Raw genomic sequence first — 21,910 nt, 5'->3', positions numbered from 1 at the left:
ATATCTGCTTGTTTCTACAAAGAGGGTTATTTAAGGGTTATGAAAATACAAGGAAGATCGATAATCTGCTTTTTCTTTTAGTTTTCACTTAAATAGTCTTTACTGAGTATGTACTATGCACTGCAGAATAGTTAATAAACTGCAGTCGAATTTCACAGACCTCTCAGGAGAATTGTTGGTAGCTTTGAAGGGCTCCCCACGATTCATAGCCATGCCCTGTGTCCGCAGATCCTGCCGCGTGGATCCTCAATGGGACTTGGTGACTTTGACATACTTGGCACAATTTCACCTCTGAGCAACATTTCCTGGTTTCCCTCAAGCAGTTAGGACTCTGCCCTGCGAGCTCTCCCGTCCTTTATTCCTCTTCCTCTAGTAGCATTGCCTCTTTTATTTTGCTACCTGTTTAGAGGTCTTTCTCCCTCACTAGCCAGTAAACAACTCCAGGGCACCGAATGTGCCTTACTTGTCACTGTAACTCTGGTGCCTAGCCGAGTGGCTGGTACACATTAGCTATCTGATAATGTTTTACCTGAATAAAATAACCTCCTATGTGACTAAACTCAATACGTAGATATGAGTGCTGCAGGTGGCAGAAATTGACACATTCTCTGAAACTAAATGAAAACGAAGAGCACTTGTTCTTATTTTCAGACATTGTCCTCCTCATTCCTTAGCATCTTTTAGCATCCCTGGGTAGTATCTTTTTAGGTAAGCCCAATAGAATAAGTTGCCAAATTCTCATCGCAGGGGGATGAACAATGCAGATGAGAAATGGCATGGGTCAGGTCAGGCATGGGTTCCTTCTTTTTTCTTTTTTTCTACCCCCAAATGACAGCCCCACTCTGACCAGTTTTCTCATAATCATATATCCTCAGAACCTCAGGGTTGGAAGGGTATGCAGAGCATAAATCCTTCTTGAACATGTGCATCGAGGGGCCATCCAATCAGTAAACCCCTAATAAAAATAATCCTACTTCCCAATGTGGTCCTTTCCATCTTTGATAAGCCTAACTATCAAAAAGTTCTCCCTTATACTGACCAGAAATCTGTGTCTCTCTTCATTCTCCCCATCGATCCTAGATATTTTTGTCCCTTGTGACTGAAAACTAGTCTAATCCCTCTTCCAAATATCTGAAGACAGTGGGTTAAACATCCAGTGTTTGTTCCAGTGTTCCTCCTGTGATGCCGTTTCAGGTGCTTTCACCTGGTTGATCCTATCAAGAGGTGTGGTACGCATTCGTACTTCTCCTGGAGGACCTCAAAAAACATCCACTGGCATGGGATTTAAACATCCTCATCACATAAGCCCTCGCAGATGGGTTAGCAGTTTTATCACGTAGGAAGAAATAGATCAATTGAGAAACCTTTAAAAGCATTAGGGGGGCTTCGCTGGTGGCGCAGTGGTTGACAGTCCACCTGCTGATGCAGGGGACGCAGGTTCGTGCCCCGGCCCGGGAAGATCCCACATGCCGCGGAGTGGCTGGGCCCGTGAGCCATGGCCGCTGAGCCTGCGCGTCCGGAGCCTGTGCTCCGCAACGGGAGAGGCCACACAGTGAGAGGCCCGCGTACCGCAAAAAAAAAAAAAAAAAAAGCATTAGGGAAGGGAAACTGAAAAGTTTGTTTTAATTCTAGGTAAGCATTAAACCTGTAATGACTGCATTGTTGTTTATCTTTAGCTACTGACTTGTAAAGGAGACTTTACAATGGAGACTGAGTTCAGTTATCACTCTGCAGTAATGCTTACTGGGAGGCTAGGGAAGGGGAATTTAGTTGCAAGTTGATATCACTACGGCGTAATCTCTCACAGATTAATTCATCATATTACAGTTCTAACATTGTTTGAGATGTGCTTCCTGGGCTGAGCATCGATGAAGAACATCATTCCATTGTGTTAGAGCAGTTTTTAGGACTGTGAATGATAAATGCAAAACTCTAACTTATCTAATAATGGCATGTTCCTTTTTGCCAGTGCAGGTGCTTGACTAAAGATTATGAAAAGCGTCCAACAGTGTCAGATCTTTTACAGCATAAATTCATTACTCAAGTTGAAGGCAAAGATGCGATGTTACAAAAACAACTCACGGAATTCATTGGTATTTACCAGTGCACGGGAGGCTCAGAAAAGGCCAGGTAATTAAATAGCATCTTGACTCCAGAATCCAAAGATCATCTAAAGAGTCTGACAATTTTATAATGCAATGGTTGTTAAGGTGAGAAAAGAACTCCCTGGTTTAATGATTTAAATTCCCTGGTTGTGGTTTGGAGATAAAGCGGTATTTGAATGAAAAGTGAATGTCACATGTTGAGTTGCATCCTGATATGGTAAAATTACTGGCATCATTTTTTTTCTTTCTGTTTGAATTTTATTTTATATTTTTTATACAGCAGGTCCTTATTAGTCATCCATTTTATACACATCAGTGTATACATGTCAATCCCAATCTCCCAATTCATCACACCACCACCGCCCCCCACCGCTTTCCCCCATTGGTGTCCATATCTTTGTTCTCTACATCTGTGTCTCAACTTCTGCCCTGCAAACCGGTTCATCTGTACCATTTTTTAGGTTCCACATATATGCGTTAGTATATGATATTTGTTTTTCTCTTTCTGACTTACTTCACTCTGTATGACAGTCTTCTAGATTCATCCACGTCTCTACAAATGACCCAATTTCGTTCCTTTTTATGGTTGAGTAATATTCCATTGTATATATGTACCACATCTTCTCTATCCATTCGTCTGTCAGTGGGCATTTAGGTTGCTTCCATGACCTGGCTATTGTAAGTAACACAGCAATGAACATTGGGGTGCATGTGTCTTTTTGAATTATGTTTTTCTCTGGGTATATGCCCAGTAGTGGGATTGCTGGGTCATATGGCAGTTCTATTTTTAGTTTTGTAAGGAACCTCCATACTGTTCTCCATAGTGGCTGTATCAATTTACACTCCCACCAACAGTGCAAGAGGGTTCCCTTTTCTCCACACCCTCTCCAGCATTTGTTGTTTGTAGATTTTCTGATGATACCCATTCTAACTGGTGTGAGGTGATACCTCATTGTAGTTTTGATTTGCATTTCTCTAATGATTAGTGATGTTGAGCAGCTTTTCATGTGCTTCTTGGCCATCTGTATGTCTTCTTTGGAGAAATGTCTATTTAGGTCTTCTGCCCATTTTTTGAGTGGGTTGTTTGTTTTTTTAATATTGAGCTGCATGAGCTGTTTATGTATTTTGGAGATTAATCCTTTGTCCGTTGATTTGCTTGCAAATGTTTTTTCCCATTCTGAAGGTTGTCTTTTCATCTTGTGTTTTCCTTTGCTTTGCAAAAGGTTTTAAGTTTCATTAGGTTCCATTTGTTTATTTTTGTTTTTATTTCCATTACTCTAGGAGGTGGATCAAAAAAGATCTTGCTGTGATTTATGTCAAAGAGTGTTCTTCCTATGTTTTCCTCTAAGAGTTTTATAGTGTCCAGTCTTACATTTAAGTCTCTAATCCATTTTGACTTTATTTCTGTGTATGGGAGTGTTCTAATTTCATTCTTTTACATGTAGCTGTCCAGTTTTCCCAGTACCATTTGTTGAAGAGACTGTCTTTTCTCCATTGTATATCCTTGCCTCCTTTTTCATAGATTAGTTGACCATAGGTGCGTGGGTTTATCTCTAGGCTTTCTATCCTGTTCCATTGATCTGTATTTCTGGTTTTGTGCCAGTACCATATTGTCTTGATTACTGTAGTGTAGTCTGAAGTTAGGGAGTCTGATTCCTCCACCTCCGTTTTTTTCCCCTCAAGACTGCTTTGGCTATTCGTGGTCTTTTGTGTCTCCATACAGATTTTAAGATTTTTTGTTCTAGTTCTGTAAAACAATGCCATTGGTAATTTGATAGGGATTGCATTGAATCTGTAGATTGCTTTGGGTAGTGTAGTCATTTTCACAATATTGATTCTTCCAATCCAAGAACATGGTGTATCTCTCCATCTGTTGGTATCATCTTTAATTTCTTTCAACAGTGTCTTTTAGTTTTCTGCATACAGGTCTTTTGTCTCCCTAGGTAGGTTTATTCCTGGGTGTTTTATTGTTTTGTTACAGTGGTAAATGTGAGTGTTTCCTTAATTTCTCTTTCAGAATTTTCATCATTAGTGTGTAGGAATTGAAGAGATTTCTGTGCATTAATTTTGTATCTTACAACTTTACCAGATTCATTGATTAGCTCTAGTAGTTTTCTGGTGGCATCTTTAGGATTCTCTATGTATAGTATCATGTCATCTGCAAACAGTGACAGTTTTACTGCTTCTTTTCCAATTTGTATTCCTTCTATTTCTTTTTCTTCTCTGATTGCCGTGGCTAGGACTTCCAAAACTAGGTTGAATAATAGTGGCGAGAGTGGACATCCTTGTCTTGTTCCTGATCTTAGAGGAAATGCTTTCAGTTTTTCACCATTGAGAATGATGTTTGCTGTGGGTTTGTCATATATGGTCTTTATTATGTTGAGTTAGGTTCCCTCTATGCCCACTTTCTGGAGCCTTTTTATCATAAGTGGTGTTGAATTTTTTCAAAAGCTTTTTCTGCATCTATTGAGATGATCATATGGTTTTTATTCTTCAATTTGTTAATATGGTGTGTCACATTGATTGATTTGCGTATATTGAAGAATCCTTGCATCCCTGGGATAAATCCCATTTGATCATGGTGTATGATCCTTTTAATGTGTTGTTGGATTCTGTTTGCTAGTATTTTGTTGAGGATTTTTGCATCTATATTCATCAGTGATATTGGTCTGTAATTTTCTTATTTTATAGTATCTTTGTCTGGTTTTGGTATCAGGGTGATGGTGGCCTCATAGAATGAGTTTGGGAGTGTTCCTTTCTCTGCAATTTTTTGGAAGAGTTTGAGAAGGATGGGTGTTAGCTCTTCTCTTAATGTTTGATAGAATTCACCTGTGAAGCCATCTGGTCCTGGACTTTTGTTTGTTGGAAGATTTTTAATCACAGTCTCAATTTCAGTGCTTGTGATTGGTCTGTTCATATTTTCTATTTCTTCCTGGTTCAGTCTTAGAAGGTTATCCCTTTCTAAGAATTTGTCCATTTCTTCCAGGTTGTCCATTTTATTGGCATAGAGTTGCTTGTAGTAGTCTCTTAGGATGCTTTGTATTTCTGCAGTGTCTGTTGTAACTTCTCCTTTTTCATTTCTAATTTTATTGATTTGAGTCCTCTCCATCTTTTTCTTGATGAGTCTGGCTAATGGTTTATCAATTTTGTTTAACTTCTCAAAGAACCAGCTTTTCGTTTTATTGATCTTTGCTGTTGTTTTCTTTGTTTATATTTCATTTATTTCTGCTCTGATCTTTATGATTTCTTCCCTTCTGCTAACTTTGGGTTTTGTTTGTTCTTCTTTCTTTAGTTCCTTTAGGTGTAAGGTTAGATTGTTTACTTGAGATGTTTCTTGTTTCTTGAGGTAGGCTTGTATAGCTATACACTTCCCTCTTAGAACTGCTTTTGCTGCCTCCCATAGGTTTTGGATCACCGTGTTTTCATTGTCATTTGTCTCTAGGTATTTTTTGATTTCCTCTTTGATTTCTTCAGTGATCTCTTGGTTATTTAGTAACGTATTGTTTAGCCTTCATGTGTTTGTGTTTTTTACGTTTTTTCCCCTGTAATTGATTTCTAATCTCATAGCATTGTGGTCAGAAAAGATGCTTGATATGATTTCAGTTTTCTTAAATTTACTGAGGCTTGATTTGTGACCCACAATGTGATCTATGCTGGAGAATGTTCTGTGCACACTTGAGAAGAAAGTGTAATCTGCTGTTTTTGGATGGAATGTCCTATAAATATCAATTAAATCTATCTGGTCTGTTGTGTTATTTAAAGCTTGTGTTTCCTGGTTAATTTTCTGTTTGGGTGATCTGTCCATTGGTGTAAGTGAGGTGTTAAGGTCCCCCACTATTATTGTGTTACTTTCAATTTCCTCTTTTATGGCTGTTAGCATTTGCCTTATGTATTGAGGTGCTCCTGTGTTGGGTGCATAAATATTTACAATTGTTATATCTTCTTCTTGGATTGATCCCTTGATCATTATGTATTGTCCTTCTTTGTCTCTTGTAATTATCTTTATTTTAAAGTCTATTTTGTCTGATATGAGAATTGATACTCCAGCATTCTTTTGATTTCCATTTGCATGGAATATCTTTTTCCATCCCCTCAATTTCAGCCTGTATGTGTCCCTAAGTCTGAAGTGCGTCTCTTGTAGACAGCATATATATGGGTCTTGTTTTTGTATCCATTCAGCAAGCCTGTGTCTTTTGGTTGGAGCATTTAATCCATTCATGTTTAAGGTAATTATCGATATGTCTGTTCCTATTACCATTTTCTTAATTGTTTTGGGTTTGTTTTTGTAGGTCCTTTTCTTGTCTTGCATTTTCCACTTAGGGAAGTTCCTTTGGCATTTGTTGTAGAGCTGGTTTGGTGGTGCTGAATTCTCTTAGCTTTTGCTTGTCTGTAAAGCTTTTGATTTCTCCATCAAATCTGAATGAGATCCTTGCCGGGCAGAGTAGTCTTCGTTGTAGGTTCTTCCCTTCCATCACTTTAAATATGTCTTGCCACTCCCTTCTGGCTTGTAGAGTTTCTGCTGAGAAATCAGCTGTTAACCTTATGGGAGTTCCCTTGTATGTTATTTGTCATTTTTACCTTGCTGCTTTCAGTAATTTTTCTTTGTCTTTAATTATTGTCACTTTGATTACTGTGTGTCTCAGAGTGTTTCTCCTTGGGTTTATCCTGCCTGGGACTCTCTGCACTTCCTGGACTTGGGTGGCTATTTCCTTTCCCATGTTAGGGAAGTTTTCAACTATAATCTCTTCACATATTTTCTTGGGTCGTTTCTCTCTCCCTTCTCCTTCTGGGATCCCTATAATGTGAATGTTGTTGCGTTTAATGTTGTCCCAGACGTCTCTTAGACTGTCTTCATTTCTTTTCATTCTTTTTTCTTTATTCTGTTCCATGGCAGTGAATTCCACCATTCTGTCTTCCAGGTCACTTATCCGCTCTTCTACCTCAGTTATTCTGCTATTGATTCCTTCTAGTGTATTTTTCATTTCAGTTATTGTGTTGTTCATCTCTGTTTATTTGTTCTTTAATTCTTCTAGATCTTTGTTAAGCATTTCTTGCATCTCCTCAATCTTTGCCTCCATTCTTTTTCCGAGGTCCTGGATCATCTTCACTATCATTATTCTGAATCCTTTTTCTGGAAGGTTGCCTATCTCCACTTCATTTAGTTGTTTCTGTGGAATTTTATCTTGTTCCTTCATCTGGTACATAGCCCTCTGCCTTTTCATCTTGTCTGTCTTTCTGTGAATGTGGTTTTTGTTCCACAGGCTGCAGGATTGTAGTTCTTCTTGCTTCTGCTGTCTGCCTTCTGGTCTGGACTTGCTTAGTTCTGGTGACTGGGAAGTCCAAGATCAAGGCACTAGCAGATGTGGTGTCTGGTACCCACTTCCTTGTTCACGGAGGGAGAGATCTGGCAGCATTTTTTAAACAGCCTCATGAGAACAAATAATGTAAACTCCAATCGATGGTTAGTATTGGCTTATATTTTCTTGCATTTGTCTCCTCTTCTGTGAAGTAAGATATCTTAGATTTGAGATTTAAAATGGAATGTAACACTTGAAATAGTTTTTTACACTATCATTTTTTGGTATCATTTTCCCTGGTTGAATTATATTCAAAAATCATTTTCAATATTTTATTTATACTTCCTATTTTGATTTTTAATGATCTATTATGTATAGTTTTTATAATATTGAATATGTTTACTTATAGATAGTATATATGTTTATTTTAGGAAATTTAGAAGCTACGTAGACATGTACAACATAAAATCAAATCAATTATAACATTTTAATCTATAACCTTCTAGTATCTTATGAATGGAAATACATTTAAAAACAAAATTGGAATATATGTGTCCTGGAGCCTGCGTTCTTTCACTGACTAGCAAATACCCATGTCTTTAAATATCCTTCCACCACAACTATTAAAAATTTTTATTTTTTATTGGAGTATAGTTGATTAACAATGTTGTTTTAGTTTCAGGTGTACAGTAAGGTGATTCAGTTATACATATACATGTATCTATTCTTTTTCAAGTTCTTTTCCCATTTAGGTTATTACAGAATATTGAGCTGAGTTCCTTGTGCTATACAGTAGGTCCTTGTTATCTGTTTTAAATATAGCAGTGTGTACATGTCAATTCTAAACTCCCAATCTATCCCTCCTTCCCACCCTTCTGCCCTGGTAACCATAAGTTCATTCTCTAAGTCTGTGCGTCTGTTTCTGTTTTGTAAATAAGTTCATTTGTATCATTTTTTTAGATTATGCATATAAGAGATATCATACGATATTTGTCTTTCTCTGTCTGACTTACTTCACTTAGTTTGAAAATCTCCAGGTCCATCCATGTTGCTGCAAATGGCATATTTCATTCTTTTTAATGGCTGAGTAATATTCCATTGTGTATATTGTACCACATCTTCTTTATCCATTCATCTGTTGATGGACATTTAGGTTGCTTCCATGTCTTGGCTGTTGTAAACAATGCTGCAGTGAACATTGGGTTGCATGTATTCTTTTGAACCATGTTTTTCTCTGGGTATATGCCCAGGAGTGGGATTGCTGGATCATATGGTAGTTCTATATTTAGTTTTTTAGGGAACCTCCATGCTGTTTTCCATAGTAGCTGTACCAATTTACATTCCCACCAACAGTGTAGGAGGGTTTCCTTTTCTCCACACCCTTTCCAGCTTTTATTTTTTGTAGACTTTTTGATGATGGCCATTCTGACTGGTGTGAGGTGATGTCTCATTGGAGTTTTTATTTGCATTTCTCTAATAATTAGCAGTGTTGAGCATCTTTTCATGTGCCTCTTGTTCATCTGTATGTCTTCTTTGGAGAAATTCTATTTAGATTTTCTGCCTTTTTTTTTTTTTTTTTGCGGTACGCGGGCCTCTCACTGTTGCGGCCTCTCCTGTTGTGGAGCACAGGCTCCGGACGCGCAGGCTCAGCGGCCATGGCTCACGGGCCCAGCCGCTCCACGGCATGTGGGATCTTCCCAGACAGGGGCACGAACCCGCATCCCCTGCATCGGCAGGCGGACTCTCAACCACTGCACCACCAGGGAAGCCCTCTGCCCATTTTTTGATTGATTTGTTTGTCTTTTTAATATTGAGCTGCATGAGCTGTTTGTATATTTTGGAGATTAATCCCTTGTTGGTCGCATTGCTTACAAATATTTTCTCCCAATCTGTACCACAAATTTTTTAAATTGCTGTACAACATTCTCTTGCATGACTATTCAATGATTGATTTAAATAACCCCCTATTATTGGGCATTTAGGTTGTTATTCATTATTTTTAATTCTAATAAGTAACACTGTAATGAATAGAGTTGTATACAAATCTCTTACTACTTCTGTAAGATAAATTCCCGTAGATGGTATTGGTAAGTCAAAGAATAGTCTTTTGTAATTTAAGTTTATTCATGAGAATCCTATTAATTGCATGTCAGGAGCATATCGCCGTTTAGGGAGCTGAGAGAAGTGCGTAGAAAATAGGGCATGACCTAAAAAAGCAGTTATATTTGAATTCCTGTTGTGGTTTAATATATTTAATTCCTATTTCTTTAATGCCTACTATGTGCAGGGCATTGTATTAAGACTTTATATCATGTGATTTTACAACAACCCTGAGGGAAATGTTTTATGATCCCCCATTTTCACAGCAAGAAGAACTGAGGTTTGCAGAGGCTAATTAACTTGTAGAAAGCTGCACAGGTAATGAATGACTTAGCAGGGATTCAAATCCTAATCCCAATGACAAAGCTTTATTCCCATGAATGGCCAATGATTGTGGCCAATTTTGAGTCCTTGCCTAAGTGAGTTTACAGCCTTGCTGGAGGAAAAATTTAAGTTGTGAGTGGAATAGAGTGCCAGAAAGAAGGAACTGGGCACGTAGTTTCTAGGGAGGAGGTGGTTGGTTGTGGGCTCGTAATGCCCACCTTTGTGTCTTTGTGTGGGTATAGCTCCACAGTCTGCTGCAATCCCATCCTTCCCAAAGCAAATGGACAAACCGCAAGCAAACAAGCAAATAAAAAACAGAGATTGAGGTGTACCAATATTGTATAGGGTGTCCAGTCTCAAGAACTGTGAAGGGTCTGAGATTTTATCCTACTTGCAAGCTAATAAGTTGACCTGCCAATTTCATGAATGCTGGCAGAAGAGACCCTTAATCAGAGACAGAGGCCTTTATTATGCACAGCATGAATTTTACATTCATGTTGGTTGTCCTTGCCCTATAAGTCCTAGGGGTGATGTGGAATGGCCTTGGTAGATGGTGTATACACAGTGGGTTTGCCTCACAGTTTGGGAACCCTGAGCTTGAGAAACTCTAATCTTTTAAAGGGGTTGCTAGCAAATCTGCCTAAACTTTGCCCTGGAGAAGACTTTATCTTTACTCTTCCGGACAGCAAACAAAACTTCCATGTGTCCTGGAGGGAGACACTATCTTTATATATATGTTTGTATAGCAAACATGGCAAATGTAGTCTAGAACAAAAGCTAATACAAGAGGTGAAGAACTGTGAGAGACTCGTGGAGAATTGCCTTCCAACATTCAAGCATTATAAGAATGGTTGAACCACACAGTATTTAGATTAAAAGCCCGGTGCTCTAAGTTCTAGTGATTAAAAGAAATTATTGACAACTACTATATATTGGACACTGTGTTAGCCTAAGCTCAATACTTCTACTTGAGTCACAAAATATATTCTTCTTTATCCAGTTAAGAATTCAGAATATGCTTTCAATATGAGAACTCAAGTCTTACTCAGTTATGGAAAATTTTCAGTCATTATTCCTTTTAATATTGATCCTCTCTCATCTTTTTATTTTCTGCTCCTAAGAGATAAATATTGGAATGTCCTAATTTACCTTAAACGTCTTATAATTTCTCTTTCATGTGCGTCATCGGTTTATCAATCTCTGCTGCATTTTAGATAATTTCTTGAAAGTTATTTTCCAGTTCACTAATTCTCTCTTAGACTAGGCCTAGTTAGAGCTGTCCTACATACTGATTTTTCGTGTCACTATTTCTGTGTTTTTCATTTCTAGAATTTCTCACTGTTTTATTTTTTTAACCATTCATTCTTTCATCATATCTGACTTTTATATCTGGCCGTTCATATCTGGCTAATTTCTTTGTCTTTTTTGTGAATGTAATTCTTTCCTTTTTCTCTTGATCTTACACTACTTAGCAGTCATTTTTTGATTTGCATTTTAACAAGATTGAAATGTCCTTATGAATGAGTTCATTTGTTTCCTCAATATGTGGTTTCCTTCTGTGATTTAGAATTTTAGTTTGCTCACCCATCTTTATTTTTTAAAATATTTTATTTATTTTTAAATATTTCTGTATTTTCTTTATTTTTTTGGCTGCGTCAGGTCTTAGTTGTGGCACGCAGCGTCTTCGTTGAGGTGTGCGGGATCTCTCATTGCAGTGCATGGGCTTCTCTCTAGTAGTGGTGTGCAGGTTTTCTCTCTCTAGTTGTGGTGCATGGGCTCCAGGGCACATGGACTCTGTAGTTTTGGTGTGCAGGTTCTGTAGTTTGCGGCACATGGGCTCTCTCATTGAGGCGCATGAGCTCAGTAGTTGTGGCACGTGGGCTTAGTTGCCCCACGGCATGTGGGATCTTAGTTCCCCAACCAGGGATTGAACCTATATCCCCTGCATTGGAAGGTGGTTTCTTTACCACTGGACCACCAGGGAAGTCCCCACTCTCCCATGTTTAATAGGTGATCTTTTGTTTTGCTTCTTCCCCTCTTTTGGAGGTTTTGCCTTTTCTGTAATCCAGCTTCAAGTGCCCCCAGTCCAGAGCCTTTCTGTCCATCATGACTTTGAGGATACTGCAGATCTAGTCACTGAGCCAGTATGAAGTAGACCCCATGTCTCTGCCCTGTCCTGCCATCTTAGGTACCTGGTTCTATAAGCGGAAGAAGGTGCAGAATTTTTTCAGTCTTCTCTCTCCAGGCAAGGCACACATTCAGTTCCATTCTCTCCACCAAGCACAGGTCAGGGCTTTCGTTCTGCTTCCTTCCCTTCCAGGCCTATTCTGCCTATTTCTAGTCCTGGACTTCGAGTCACCTATGGTTTCTGCTCTCTTACCCAGGGTGTGTCTCATCCATTAGGTCCACCATAATGTTCACCTGGTTTTAGAGAATGTCTTTGTCATTTTAATTCTTTTAAAAAATATTTTAAAATATATTTTATCTTTCAAAAGTGAATGTTTGGAGGGGGTGGAAGTGGAGCTGGAATCATGAACCCACAGCGCCATTTGAGCACAGATCTGTGACCTTATAGGAGGGGGAAGGAAAATGCTCTCAGCATTTTTATACTAGTCCCAAAGTGTGAGACATACTCAGGGGAGTGAAAAGAGGGTCTGGGATGCTGCTGGCACCACCTTAGGCAAAAATAACGCTCTTCAAGATCATGCAAAATTATTTGATTTGTCATAGTTCCTAACATCGATAAAATTGATCCAAAACCCAGCTGTACTAAATCAATATACCTAAATCTAAGCTGACATTTTTTGTATGTGGAATTAGATTGATGCATATGCTTGGCAGGATAAGTATTTTTTTACTCACAATTCAGTTTTAAAGTCGACTTTCCTATAAATTGAATACAAACAGAGTTCTTTAAATTTCTTGATGGTGGGGAGGGGGTGGTGTTGGAAGCTAGTGTGGAATGAAAACAAGAACTCTGTCTTCTAAGTTAAGGCCTGAATAGAACAAACAAGTCACTCAAATAACTTAGCTGTTCTGAGGAATCAAGATGCATATGAATATAGCAACCACTCCTATGACAAACTCCTCAACTGTGGGAACGCATTTTTCATAAGAGTTAAAATTTGTGATGTTAGTATGCAGGCTGGATCAGTGAACAACTTGAATTATAAAGTATTTCAAAAAAAAAGGTTTACTCTTGAATCCGGATTTAAAAATACTCGATTATCCGATTTAATGGGAATAAGTAAAAGTCATTTGTAATTGATGCCAACTTAAGAAGAAAAGCAATTTTGTGAAAAATACTGGGTGGCTCAGAGAACTGAGAGGGAGGCAGAGAGGCAGGCTTAGAAGCAAAGGAAGCAGGGTGCCTCAAATATCCTTTCTTAAGAACTACCTGCCAAGAGGCTGGCACTGATACCCACCCCCAGCCCTGTAACATTTCCTGCAGCAAAGCAGCACTGGTTTCTTGAAAGCCACAAGCGCCTCAAAGGATTTGTAAACTCATCTTGAGCTTTGTGCCACTCGCTCGATGTTCTAAGTTCCCTACAGAACCATTGCTCCCCCAGGCTGAGGTCACAGGCCCGGCTGTAGGTGAAAAACGGAGTGAGAAACACTAGGTCCTCCCTCACTTCCGGTTTCCAGGTGAGAGGCAGAGTCCAGCATTTTGGAAGGAATTTCACCCCCATGGAGGAAAGGTGTTTTTAGCCGCTGAAGCAATGAATACCCATTATGTGGAATATGCAAACAGGATCCTAAAATTCTTTTATATACCTTGAACATTTACCTACAAATATTATTTAAGTAATGATTTGCATACCTTGTAAATAAAGGAAAAACCTAGCCCAGTATCTACTCGACTGATAATAAATTCCCAATTAAAATTCCTTTTTATGGGGAGTTCCCTGGCGGTCCAGTGGTTAGGACTCAGCACTTTCACTGCTTTGGGCCTGGCTTCAATCCCTGGTTGGGGAACTAAGATCCTGCAAGCCACATGGCATGGCCATAAATAAATAAGTAAATAAATAAATAAAATTTCTTTTTATGGCAGTTATACTATATATTAACGTTATCTTTTAAAATTTTTCGTGTTTTATATATATACAAAGCAAAATAACTTGATACCCTTAATATTGCTAGTGGTGATTATCTTTGATATGTATAAATTATGTTTTACATGTAGTTTTATAGAAGCAAAAAGGAATATTTATAAGAATTTAGTAACTCAAACAGTTATTTCTTGGGCCAGAAATAATGGCTGTATTTGTGGTGCTGCTCTAATCATCCCACTTGTCCCATATATGATTTTCAAACCAGGATATAAGGCAAATTTGAGACATGGCTCAAAGGATTAACAGACGAAAGACAAAATTTAAAAATTGTCTAACCATTCAGTGCTAAAAGTGCCTGGTTCAGGCTGTCAATTCTTTATTTAGGTGTGGGACTTTATGTAATATACATTCACTAGAATGGGATTTTGATTTTACAAAAAATAAAAAATGAAAGAAGGAAGCAGAAAAATCAATAGGAAGTAATAATAGGGTTCTTTCAGTGCGATACAGTGCACAACCCCATATTAACTTTGTGTTTTCTGGGCAAGATAATTTTCCTCTAATGGCTGTGACTATGTCATGGTGAGAATTCTTCACCCTTTGGAGTGTTTACTCCTTCATACACAGGACTTCTCGAAAGCTATCCTGGCTGCTCTCATAATAACTCCTTTTAATTCTCATCTCCACATGAGTATTTCAATGACGCTTGCTTCAAACTCAACCTGTCCAAAATGGAACTTAATGCTGTCCCACCCCCAATTAGTTCTTTGTCCCCTTTCTTTTTAGTAGTATCACCACTCATCCCGTTATGCCCACCAAAATCTAGGGATTATCTTATCTTTTCTCTCCTACTTTGCATTTTCAGTCCATAGCAAGGCTAAATTTCTTACAGCCCCACTCAGCCCATTACCAATGGTGATACAGTTCGTGCTACCATAGAAATGATGGATTGAGACAACATTCACGTTGTCTCCATATTAATTGAGGCCATTGTATAAAGCTCTGGATGAGGTGTTACACAAGGGTCTGACAGCTGAAGCAGCTGTAGACTCCGGGCTCTGAGTTGTCTGTCTTGGACAGACACTGCCACCAGCTCATGCCTGGATGAGACCTTTTCTCCTAGATTTCACACAGATAATTCTTTGCCTCCTTATTTTGATCAAGATACTGAAAAAGGTCTTCCTTTTTAATTTAAGAACAGCATGTAAATAACCATTATACAAAGTAGGAATTTTCAATCCCATAAAAGGAATAAAAATTATGTCCTGGGAGAGTTTGGAAGAAGCCGATAGTACTTCCACTAGCAGGGGCAGGAGGGCTTATCCAGGAAGCGGCCTTTAATCTTCACTGCAAGGGAGAAGAGGACTTAATCCTGTGAAAATAGAGTTACCACTGGATGAACATTATTGCTGGAAGGAGCAGCCTGAGCAAAATCATGAAAGCAAGGAGATATGCTCACATTTAGTCAAAGCCATAAGGAGGAAATCTCAGAAACAGGATTGGAGAGACACGCAGAGACCAGACCACAGAGAGCAGTGAAAGTCAGGCTGAGCAGTTTGGCCTGTGTGTCCCTGACAGCCCCGCTAGGGTGTAGCCCTACGTCACCTGTGTCCTGCTGTGCACCACCCTGTCATTGGTTCTAAAAGGTAAACTGTGGATACACCAAGAATAATTTTGGATGCATTTTGCTTTTCTCCCATATTTCTTCCTAACTTTAAACTATCATTATTTTTTCGAAAATGGGGGAAGTTGGTCTGTCCCCATCATGTTTAATTATCAAGGCAGTTAGTGGCTATTGTTTGGATATTTTGAAATGAGGAACCTATTGACATATATACTTATTTGTATGTTTTTGTGGGATGTTTTAGTTGGTGTGTGTGTGTGCGTCTGTGTGTACGCGCTGGTGGGCACATGTGTATGCATGCTTCTATTCTAAGTACATTTTATTTTGGAAAATTCTAATCTTAATTTGGCCAAAATAAGGGGGTGAAGGAGTTGTCCATGTGAAATCCAGGAGAAAAGATCTCATCAAGGCATGAGCTAGTGGCAGTGTCTGTCCAAGATCGATAACTCAGAAAGAGACTGATGAAACTCTGAGAATGTAGTAAGGACCCATCTAGGACCAGGAAATTTAGTAAAGAAATGATCACTTCTCCTTCCTCACCTGAAATATTTCCTTATGCCTTTCTTCACCACTTCCCCTTCTGGATAAACTCCTAAATGAGAGCTAAATAGCTTTTAAACATAATCTCCAAGAATTTTATAAGGAATAGATGATTGAATCAGCACTTCCTGGAGAGAAGACCGTTATGAGCATATTTGTTCCTAAGTAGCAATAAATAAAGGAATTCAAATAAACAGGAAAAGGCAGTTGCTCACAAATCTTTTTTTTTTTTTTTTTTTTTACTATACCCTCTCCTTTCCTGAGTTCTTTAATTATTCTCTTGGATAGATAAATTGCGTCATCTCATGGTTATTTCCAGAAAGCCTCAACCCCTAGCTTCTTGCCTGTTGAGATTGAAGCCTAGTTTATAGGTAAAGCATACTTAGGCTAGCGTTTCTTTTCCTCTACGTATTACATACATTGTTCTACCATCCCTTGGGCAGAGTGTATTGCTGCTGAAAGAACCAAGGCAGTGAGATTTCTCCCTATGCTCATGACGGGTTGCTTCTACAGGGTCTCCATAAGGCTTTCAGTAGTTTCACCCAGCTGTGTCTTCGGGTCAGTCCTTCCGTATCGTTTTGCCTGTGCCCTGTGGTGTGCTGGAGCTGACTGCCACTGGCTCAGGAGAGCAGATGGGATCTTTGTCCTTTCCTTTAGTTTTGTGTGCTCAGACCATACACTTAACCACATCTGTGACCTCAGTCATGTATATTCTGCGTCTTGTTGCTTTTCTGTCATGACTTTCCTCCATTTCTTTTCTGAATTCAACTGACTCAGTTTTTATCTGTTGCGTTCTTATCTCTTCATTAAAGCTTTGTACCCTCTCCTGAAGATTTTTCTCTTTTAATGAGACGTCACGTAAGAAATGTCTTTGAGGGATGGGGACCTTTTCGTCTGGACTTTTCCCATGATTCTTTCTTATGGTGTATGCTCTTCATCTGTCTGTTGCTTATAATCCTTAACTCTTCTCCTCCTTTTTTTAAACTACAAGTATGTGGTGGTGAATCTCTTCTCAGGTGGGACTGGGGACAGCTATTGTTCTAGCAAAACAAAAAGTGGGAGTGATGGAAGAATGATTTGGGAAGGCTTAAGTTGAATTAGGTTGATTCTCTTGAACATCCTCTTGCACATCTCCCCTCAGTTTTGAACCTTGAAGAAGTCAGTGTACAGGGCCACTAGGTGGTACGAGCCCAAGTAGCACCATTCACATTGTATTCTCTGTGGCTCACAGCACAAACCCATTCATGACTGTCATTCTCTATCATAATGAAGCAACTGTCTCTTCTCTTACCTTCATCCTGCCTCCCCCTGGCCACTGGCCACCCCTCTGCTGGACAACTCTGTGATAGGTCACTGTCCCATGGTCTTCTCCACCCCGTCGCTCATTTGCGTGTTGACCTGGGTCTCATCAGGACCCTTTCCCACTTCCGGCATGGCCCACCCATGCCCCCAGAACTGATAGCTCCAGGCAAGGGCTCATCGGATAGGCTTCTCAGGGCTGTGCATCTTTTTTTAAAAGTGTCTGTAGTTACTGACTGAAGTGTAAATAATTATGTGTTGGTTCTCAGCTTCCACTCTCATTTCAACACAAATTTCACAGTATTTGACAGTTGTGCTTTATAGATTATGGTTTGGGCCTGTGGCCATTCCTGTTTCTCATAAAGGAGACTTTTCTCAACTTTCCATTCTTTTTGTTGTTTTGTGAGTCTTAAGGGAAGGGAACAATTACTTTACTCTGTGATCTTTAACTTGAAGTAACTGTCACTCACTTTCTTAGTAAAATAGGACAGGGTATGATGGATTAGAGAGAGTCACAATTTTTTGACAATTCTTGCATGAAGAGTTGGAGTCAGTGTTGCCTGCCCTTGAACCTGCCATTTTTTGTGACTTCCTTGGTCAGTAGTAGATAGCAGAAGGAATGCTATGACATTTTTGAGCCTAGGCTTGCCGAGGAACACTGAGCAAGCCCAGCCTGGCCGGCAAGGACTCCATGTGCTGAGGGGGCAGCAAGGGTTCCCAAAGTGACCAACGGGTGTCAACCGCTGATATGCACCTGATCAAGAGCTGAGTCACAGTGGTGTCTGGCTGAAGCAGACTTGTCCGCGAACACTTGTGAGACATAGTGATGGGGACTTTCTAGGCCACATGAGTCCTACATTAGCATGTGCAGTCAGTGAGCAAGAAAAATTTGATTGCTAGTGTTAATGACCCCTACTGTAGCTGTAAGTGGAGTGTGACAGGCCGCACTGCACAACTCCAGGAGACACTGTTCATTTCATATTCCATGTGACTGCTTTCACCCCCAAGCATGGAGGCACATCATGAATGATGCCCTAGAGTTGCACCATGTGGATTGTGGATCAGGAGCCTGGGAAGATTCTGAATACATTTGTTTGATAACCCAAAAGAAATTCCCGTCTGTGATACTAGCTATGTACATGGGATGTCAGCACAAATAAAGAATTGGATAGAAGGCTGTCCCTGGTTCATTGTTTATTATCTAGGTCCTAATTTAGTTTGAAAAATTTTGTCCTCCTGAGGACTTTCACATAAAAATGCTTTCAATCAAATCTGTATGAGGATGAAATCCTGTGATGCTTCTCTAAAGTTCATGTGGGTTAATTTATTAGTCATTTCTTTAGTCTTTTCAACATCTTTCAATGGAAGATTGTTCTTCATTAGTATTTAATATTGAAATATGCTGATTCCTTAGAGAGAAATCTAAATTTTATCAGATATTAGGCCCACTTTACAAATTCTGAAAGCTTATGTCAGATTTGCAAATTCCTGTAATGTTTCCAGTGATGTTCTAGAAATCATTAATTACTTGAATTATGGCATTACCCATTTTTAGCTATTTTAAACTGACTCAAATCCTTACTTGTTCTTAAAATATTGTGTTTATACATATATTTCTTATAATTTTATGATTATCATACTTAAAGAGGCCCCTGAAAGTGATCACATTGGATTTCATGGGATAAAATGCTGAGAATACAACAAGCATATGCACTTAAATAGAGCAAAATATAACATTTTTCTAAAAAGAACAAAGTTTCCTGAAAAATTCTGGATGTATACCCTTTGGCCTTTTTCTTAAAGGCATTAGTCTTTAAAAAAAATTTATTCTAGAGAGAAAAAAATTAAAACCTAAGGGATTATCAAGAGCCTTGACCTACATTTAAAGGTTGCAAGAAATACTGCAATATTCCTTCTCTATTTCTTTTCTTTCAAATTAGCAATAGCCTAGGATTTGACTGCATCTGTTTTTGGTATTATTACTGTAAAGAAAAGACACATTTTTATAGGGTTGAACTCTGCAGTGCCTCACAGGAGGCAGGACACTGAATAAAGATGATACTAATTTTTTTGCAGTAAAGTGAGATGCACAGATTGAGTAGAGGGCAGAGCGACTGTTTTCTGCGAGTGCCTTCACATTGTTAGTCCTCTGAATACATTTTTGCTCTCATGTCGAAGGCCTTAGACATTGAGAGTAACTTCCTGGACAAATTTTGCTTTAAAGTAGCTAAATCTTTTAACCATCTCTTTGTTGGGGAAAAGGAGAGAAATATTTTTTAAAGATAGTAGTCAAGGTTTAGAGCAGAATATTGCAGCCTTTGAGTAGAATTCAAAATGACATGCCCCTCATTCCTTACTGCCAGGCATGTAAAGGTTTATCTCTGGCTGTTCAGCTGCCCTAATCTTGTTTGCTTCCCCGTTTAGTTTTGTAATCTCTGCAAAAAAAAAAAAAAAAAAAAAACCAAAAAAAAACCGATTTTGGTTCACTTTGAAGTTAGATGTTTATGCATTTATTTAAATACAGCTGGGGTTTTTTTTAAGTGAAAAATCTGATATCACAATCCCCAGTGTTTTATCAAAAAGAAGGAAAGAAAGGGAAATAAATAAATAGCTGCCTATGGCAATTCCAGTCTTGGGAATAGAAATTGAAATAGAAAACTATGACTTCATGGTTGATCCTTATATAGATCTCACTGTACCACAAGGTCCCCTCAAAAAATAATATATACTATTAAATACACATATAAGTATATATTTAATATATAAGTATATAAAATACAAATACACACACACACACACACACACACACACACACACACACTACCTGGGCAGCCCAGCCTAAAATGTGGGTGTTGTTCCCTGCCCATGGATGAAAATGTAATTTCCCCTATATTTATTCAGATAGGGTGGAGAGGTCATGTATTCTGTTCGGGGCTAGTTACATTTGATATGCCAATTAAACAGGAAAGCAGAGTTATCAAGTAGGCAGTGGAATATAGGAGTCTGGGCTTCAGGGGAGAAGCCCATGTTGGAGACAGTGGTTGAATCATTTGCTTACAGACATATTTGGTGTCATGACACAGATGAGGTCACTGAATGTGAGTGGGAATTTAGCGTAGGGAGAGGAGATAGAACAGGTGATTGAGGGACTGTGGCCCTCCAGGGAGGAGAAGCATGGGAACGTGGTCTGTTGCGAACCACATAAACCCAGTGTTTCAAGGAGAGAATGCGCAATTCTTCTAAAGAGCGCTGCAAGTTTTTTAAAACGGAGTAATGCTGAATTTGGACACACCAAGTTCTTTCGTGATCTCGCGGAGAGTCCTCTCAGCAGGGTGGGGTGGAGGGCAGCCCCAGCTGGAAGAAGTTAAGGAAAGAGGTGAGGTGAGGAAGACATGAGGAATAGGATCTACTGTTTAAGAAGCTCAGCTGTAAAAGGAGGAGAAATGGAGCAGTAGCTGGAAGGCATGGAGAATCAAAGGAGAGATTTTTTTTTTTAAGACGGGAGATACTAGAGCACATTGTACGCTGACGGGGGAGAGGTTGTGCCGCCGATGACAGGGGAGCATCACAGCAGTGACCCTGGAGGAAGCAGGTGTACGAGCACAAGAGCTGGCCTGTGCCCAGAGCAGGGAAATTTATCCCTTGTCACCAGAGAGGAAGGAGGCTGGGAGGGTAAGATGGCACAAAGATGAAATCCTGTCGACTTGTTCAAAAACTAGGTACGTATAAAAAAGAATAAAAGGAAATATCAAAATGTGGTTATATTGGGGATGTAGTTACAGGTGACATTTTTTTCTTATACCTTTTGGTATTTTTCAATTTTTTTGAAAAAACAAAGTATACTTTTTATACTTATAAAAAATGAATGTAGTAAATGTAATTATACACTCTCCATGACCCTTCATGCTATCATTCCTTGAAAAGTCAGACTGTGTGAAACTCCTCAGCCGTGTTTTTGTTTGTCTGTTTTTGTTTTTGGCCGCACCACGTGGCTTGCGGGATCTTCGTTCCCCGACCAGAGATTGAACCCGTGCCCCCTGTGGTGGAAGCGTGGAGTCTTAACCACTGGACCGCCAGGGAAGTCCCAGCCATGTTTGTTCTTAACCAGATTGTTTTGCTGTACAGATACTTACAGTGGCACTAATAACTCTACACATTGAAGGAACTATGCAGCAAGATCCTACTTACAGAAACTGTCTCTTCCCTGCTCTCTTACTTGTCTCTGAGCTAAGGGTGAGGAGAAGAAAGATGTCAGGTACTCTTGGCAGATGGAGGATCAAATACTCTTGCAAACACCGGTGTCAGTTTCATTTCAACATCTAAAACCAGGTCACTCTAAAATAATAACACACACAGAAAAAAAATAAAATAAAATAAAATAATAGCACAGAGGAGTCACATTCACAGCAGAAGCAGACAAGATTTCTCAGTGGGAACATTTTTCTTCAGCCGCCAGATAACTATATGTGAAAGAGGAAGGGCTTTGTGAATGAAAAGAACAATCAAAAGTGTAGCTGAGCTGGGTGACGATGACATCTGTCACTCCAGTGATCGCCAGAGCTGATCTGC

General features: G+C 39.2%; 1 protein-coding gene across 1 annotated transcript in view; it reads left to right on the top strand.

The window, feature by feature from the left end:
• Positions 1 to 21,910, top strand: part of MYO3A (myosin IIIA) — a 172,989-nt gene that overhangs the window by 39,981 nt on the left and 111,098 nt on the right. The window contains exon 8 of the mRNA XM_022580201.2: positions 1,975 to 2,130. Within this exon, the coding sequence (XP_022435909.2) occupies positions 1,975 to 2,130 (156 nt within the window). The remainder of the gene's footprint in view (positions 1 to 1,974; positions 2,131 to 21,910) is intronic.

This window comes from Delphinapterus leucas, chromosome 2 (assembly GCF_059928025.1).
Source record: "Delphinapterus leucas isolate spDelLeu-1000000601 "Yukka" chromosome 2, BTC_Dleu_Yukka2, whole genome shotgun sequence".
Lineage (NCBI taxonomy): Eukaryota > Metazoa > Chordata > Mammalia > Artiodactyla > Monodontidae > Delphinapterus > Delphinapterus leucas.
This window is presented reverse-complemented; position numbering and strand designations above follow the sequence as displayed.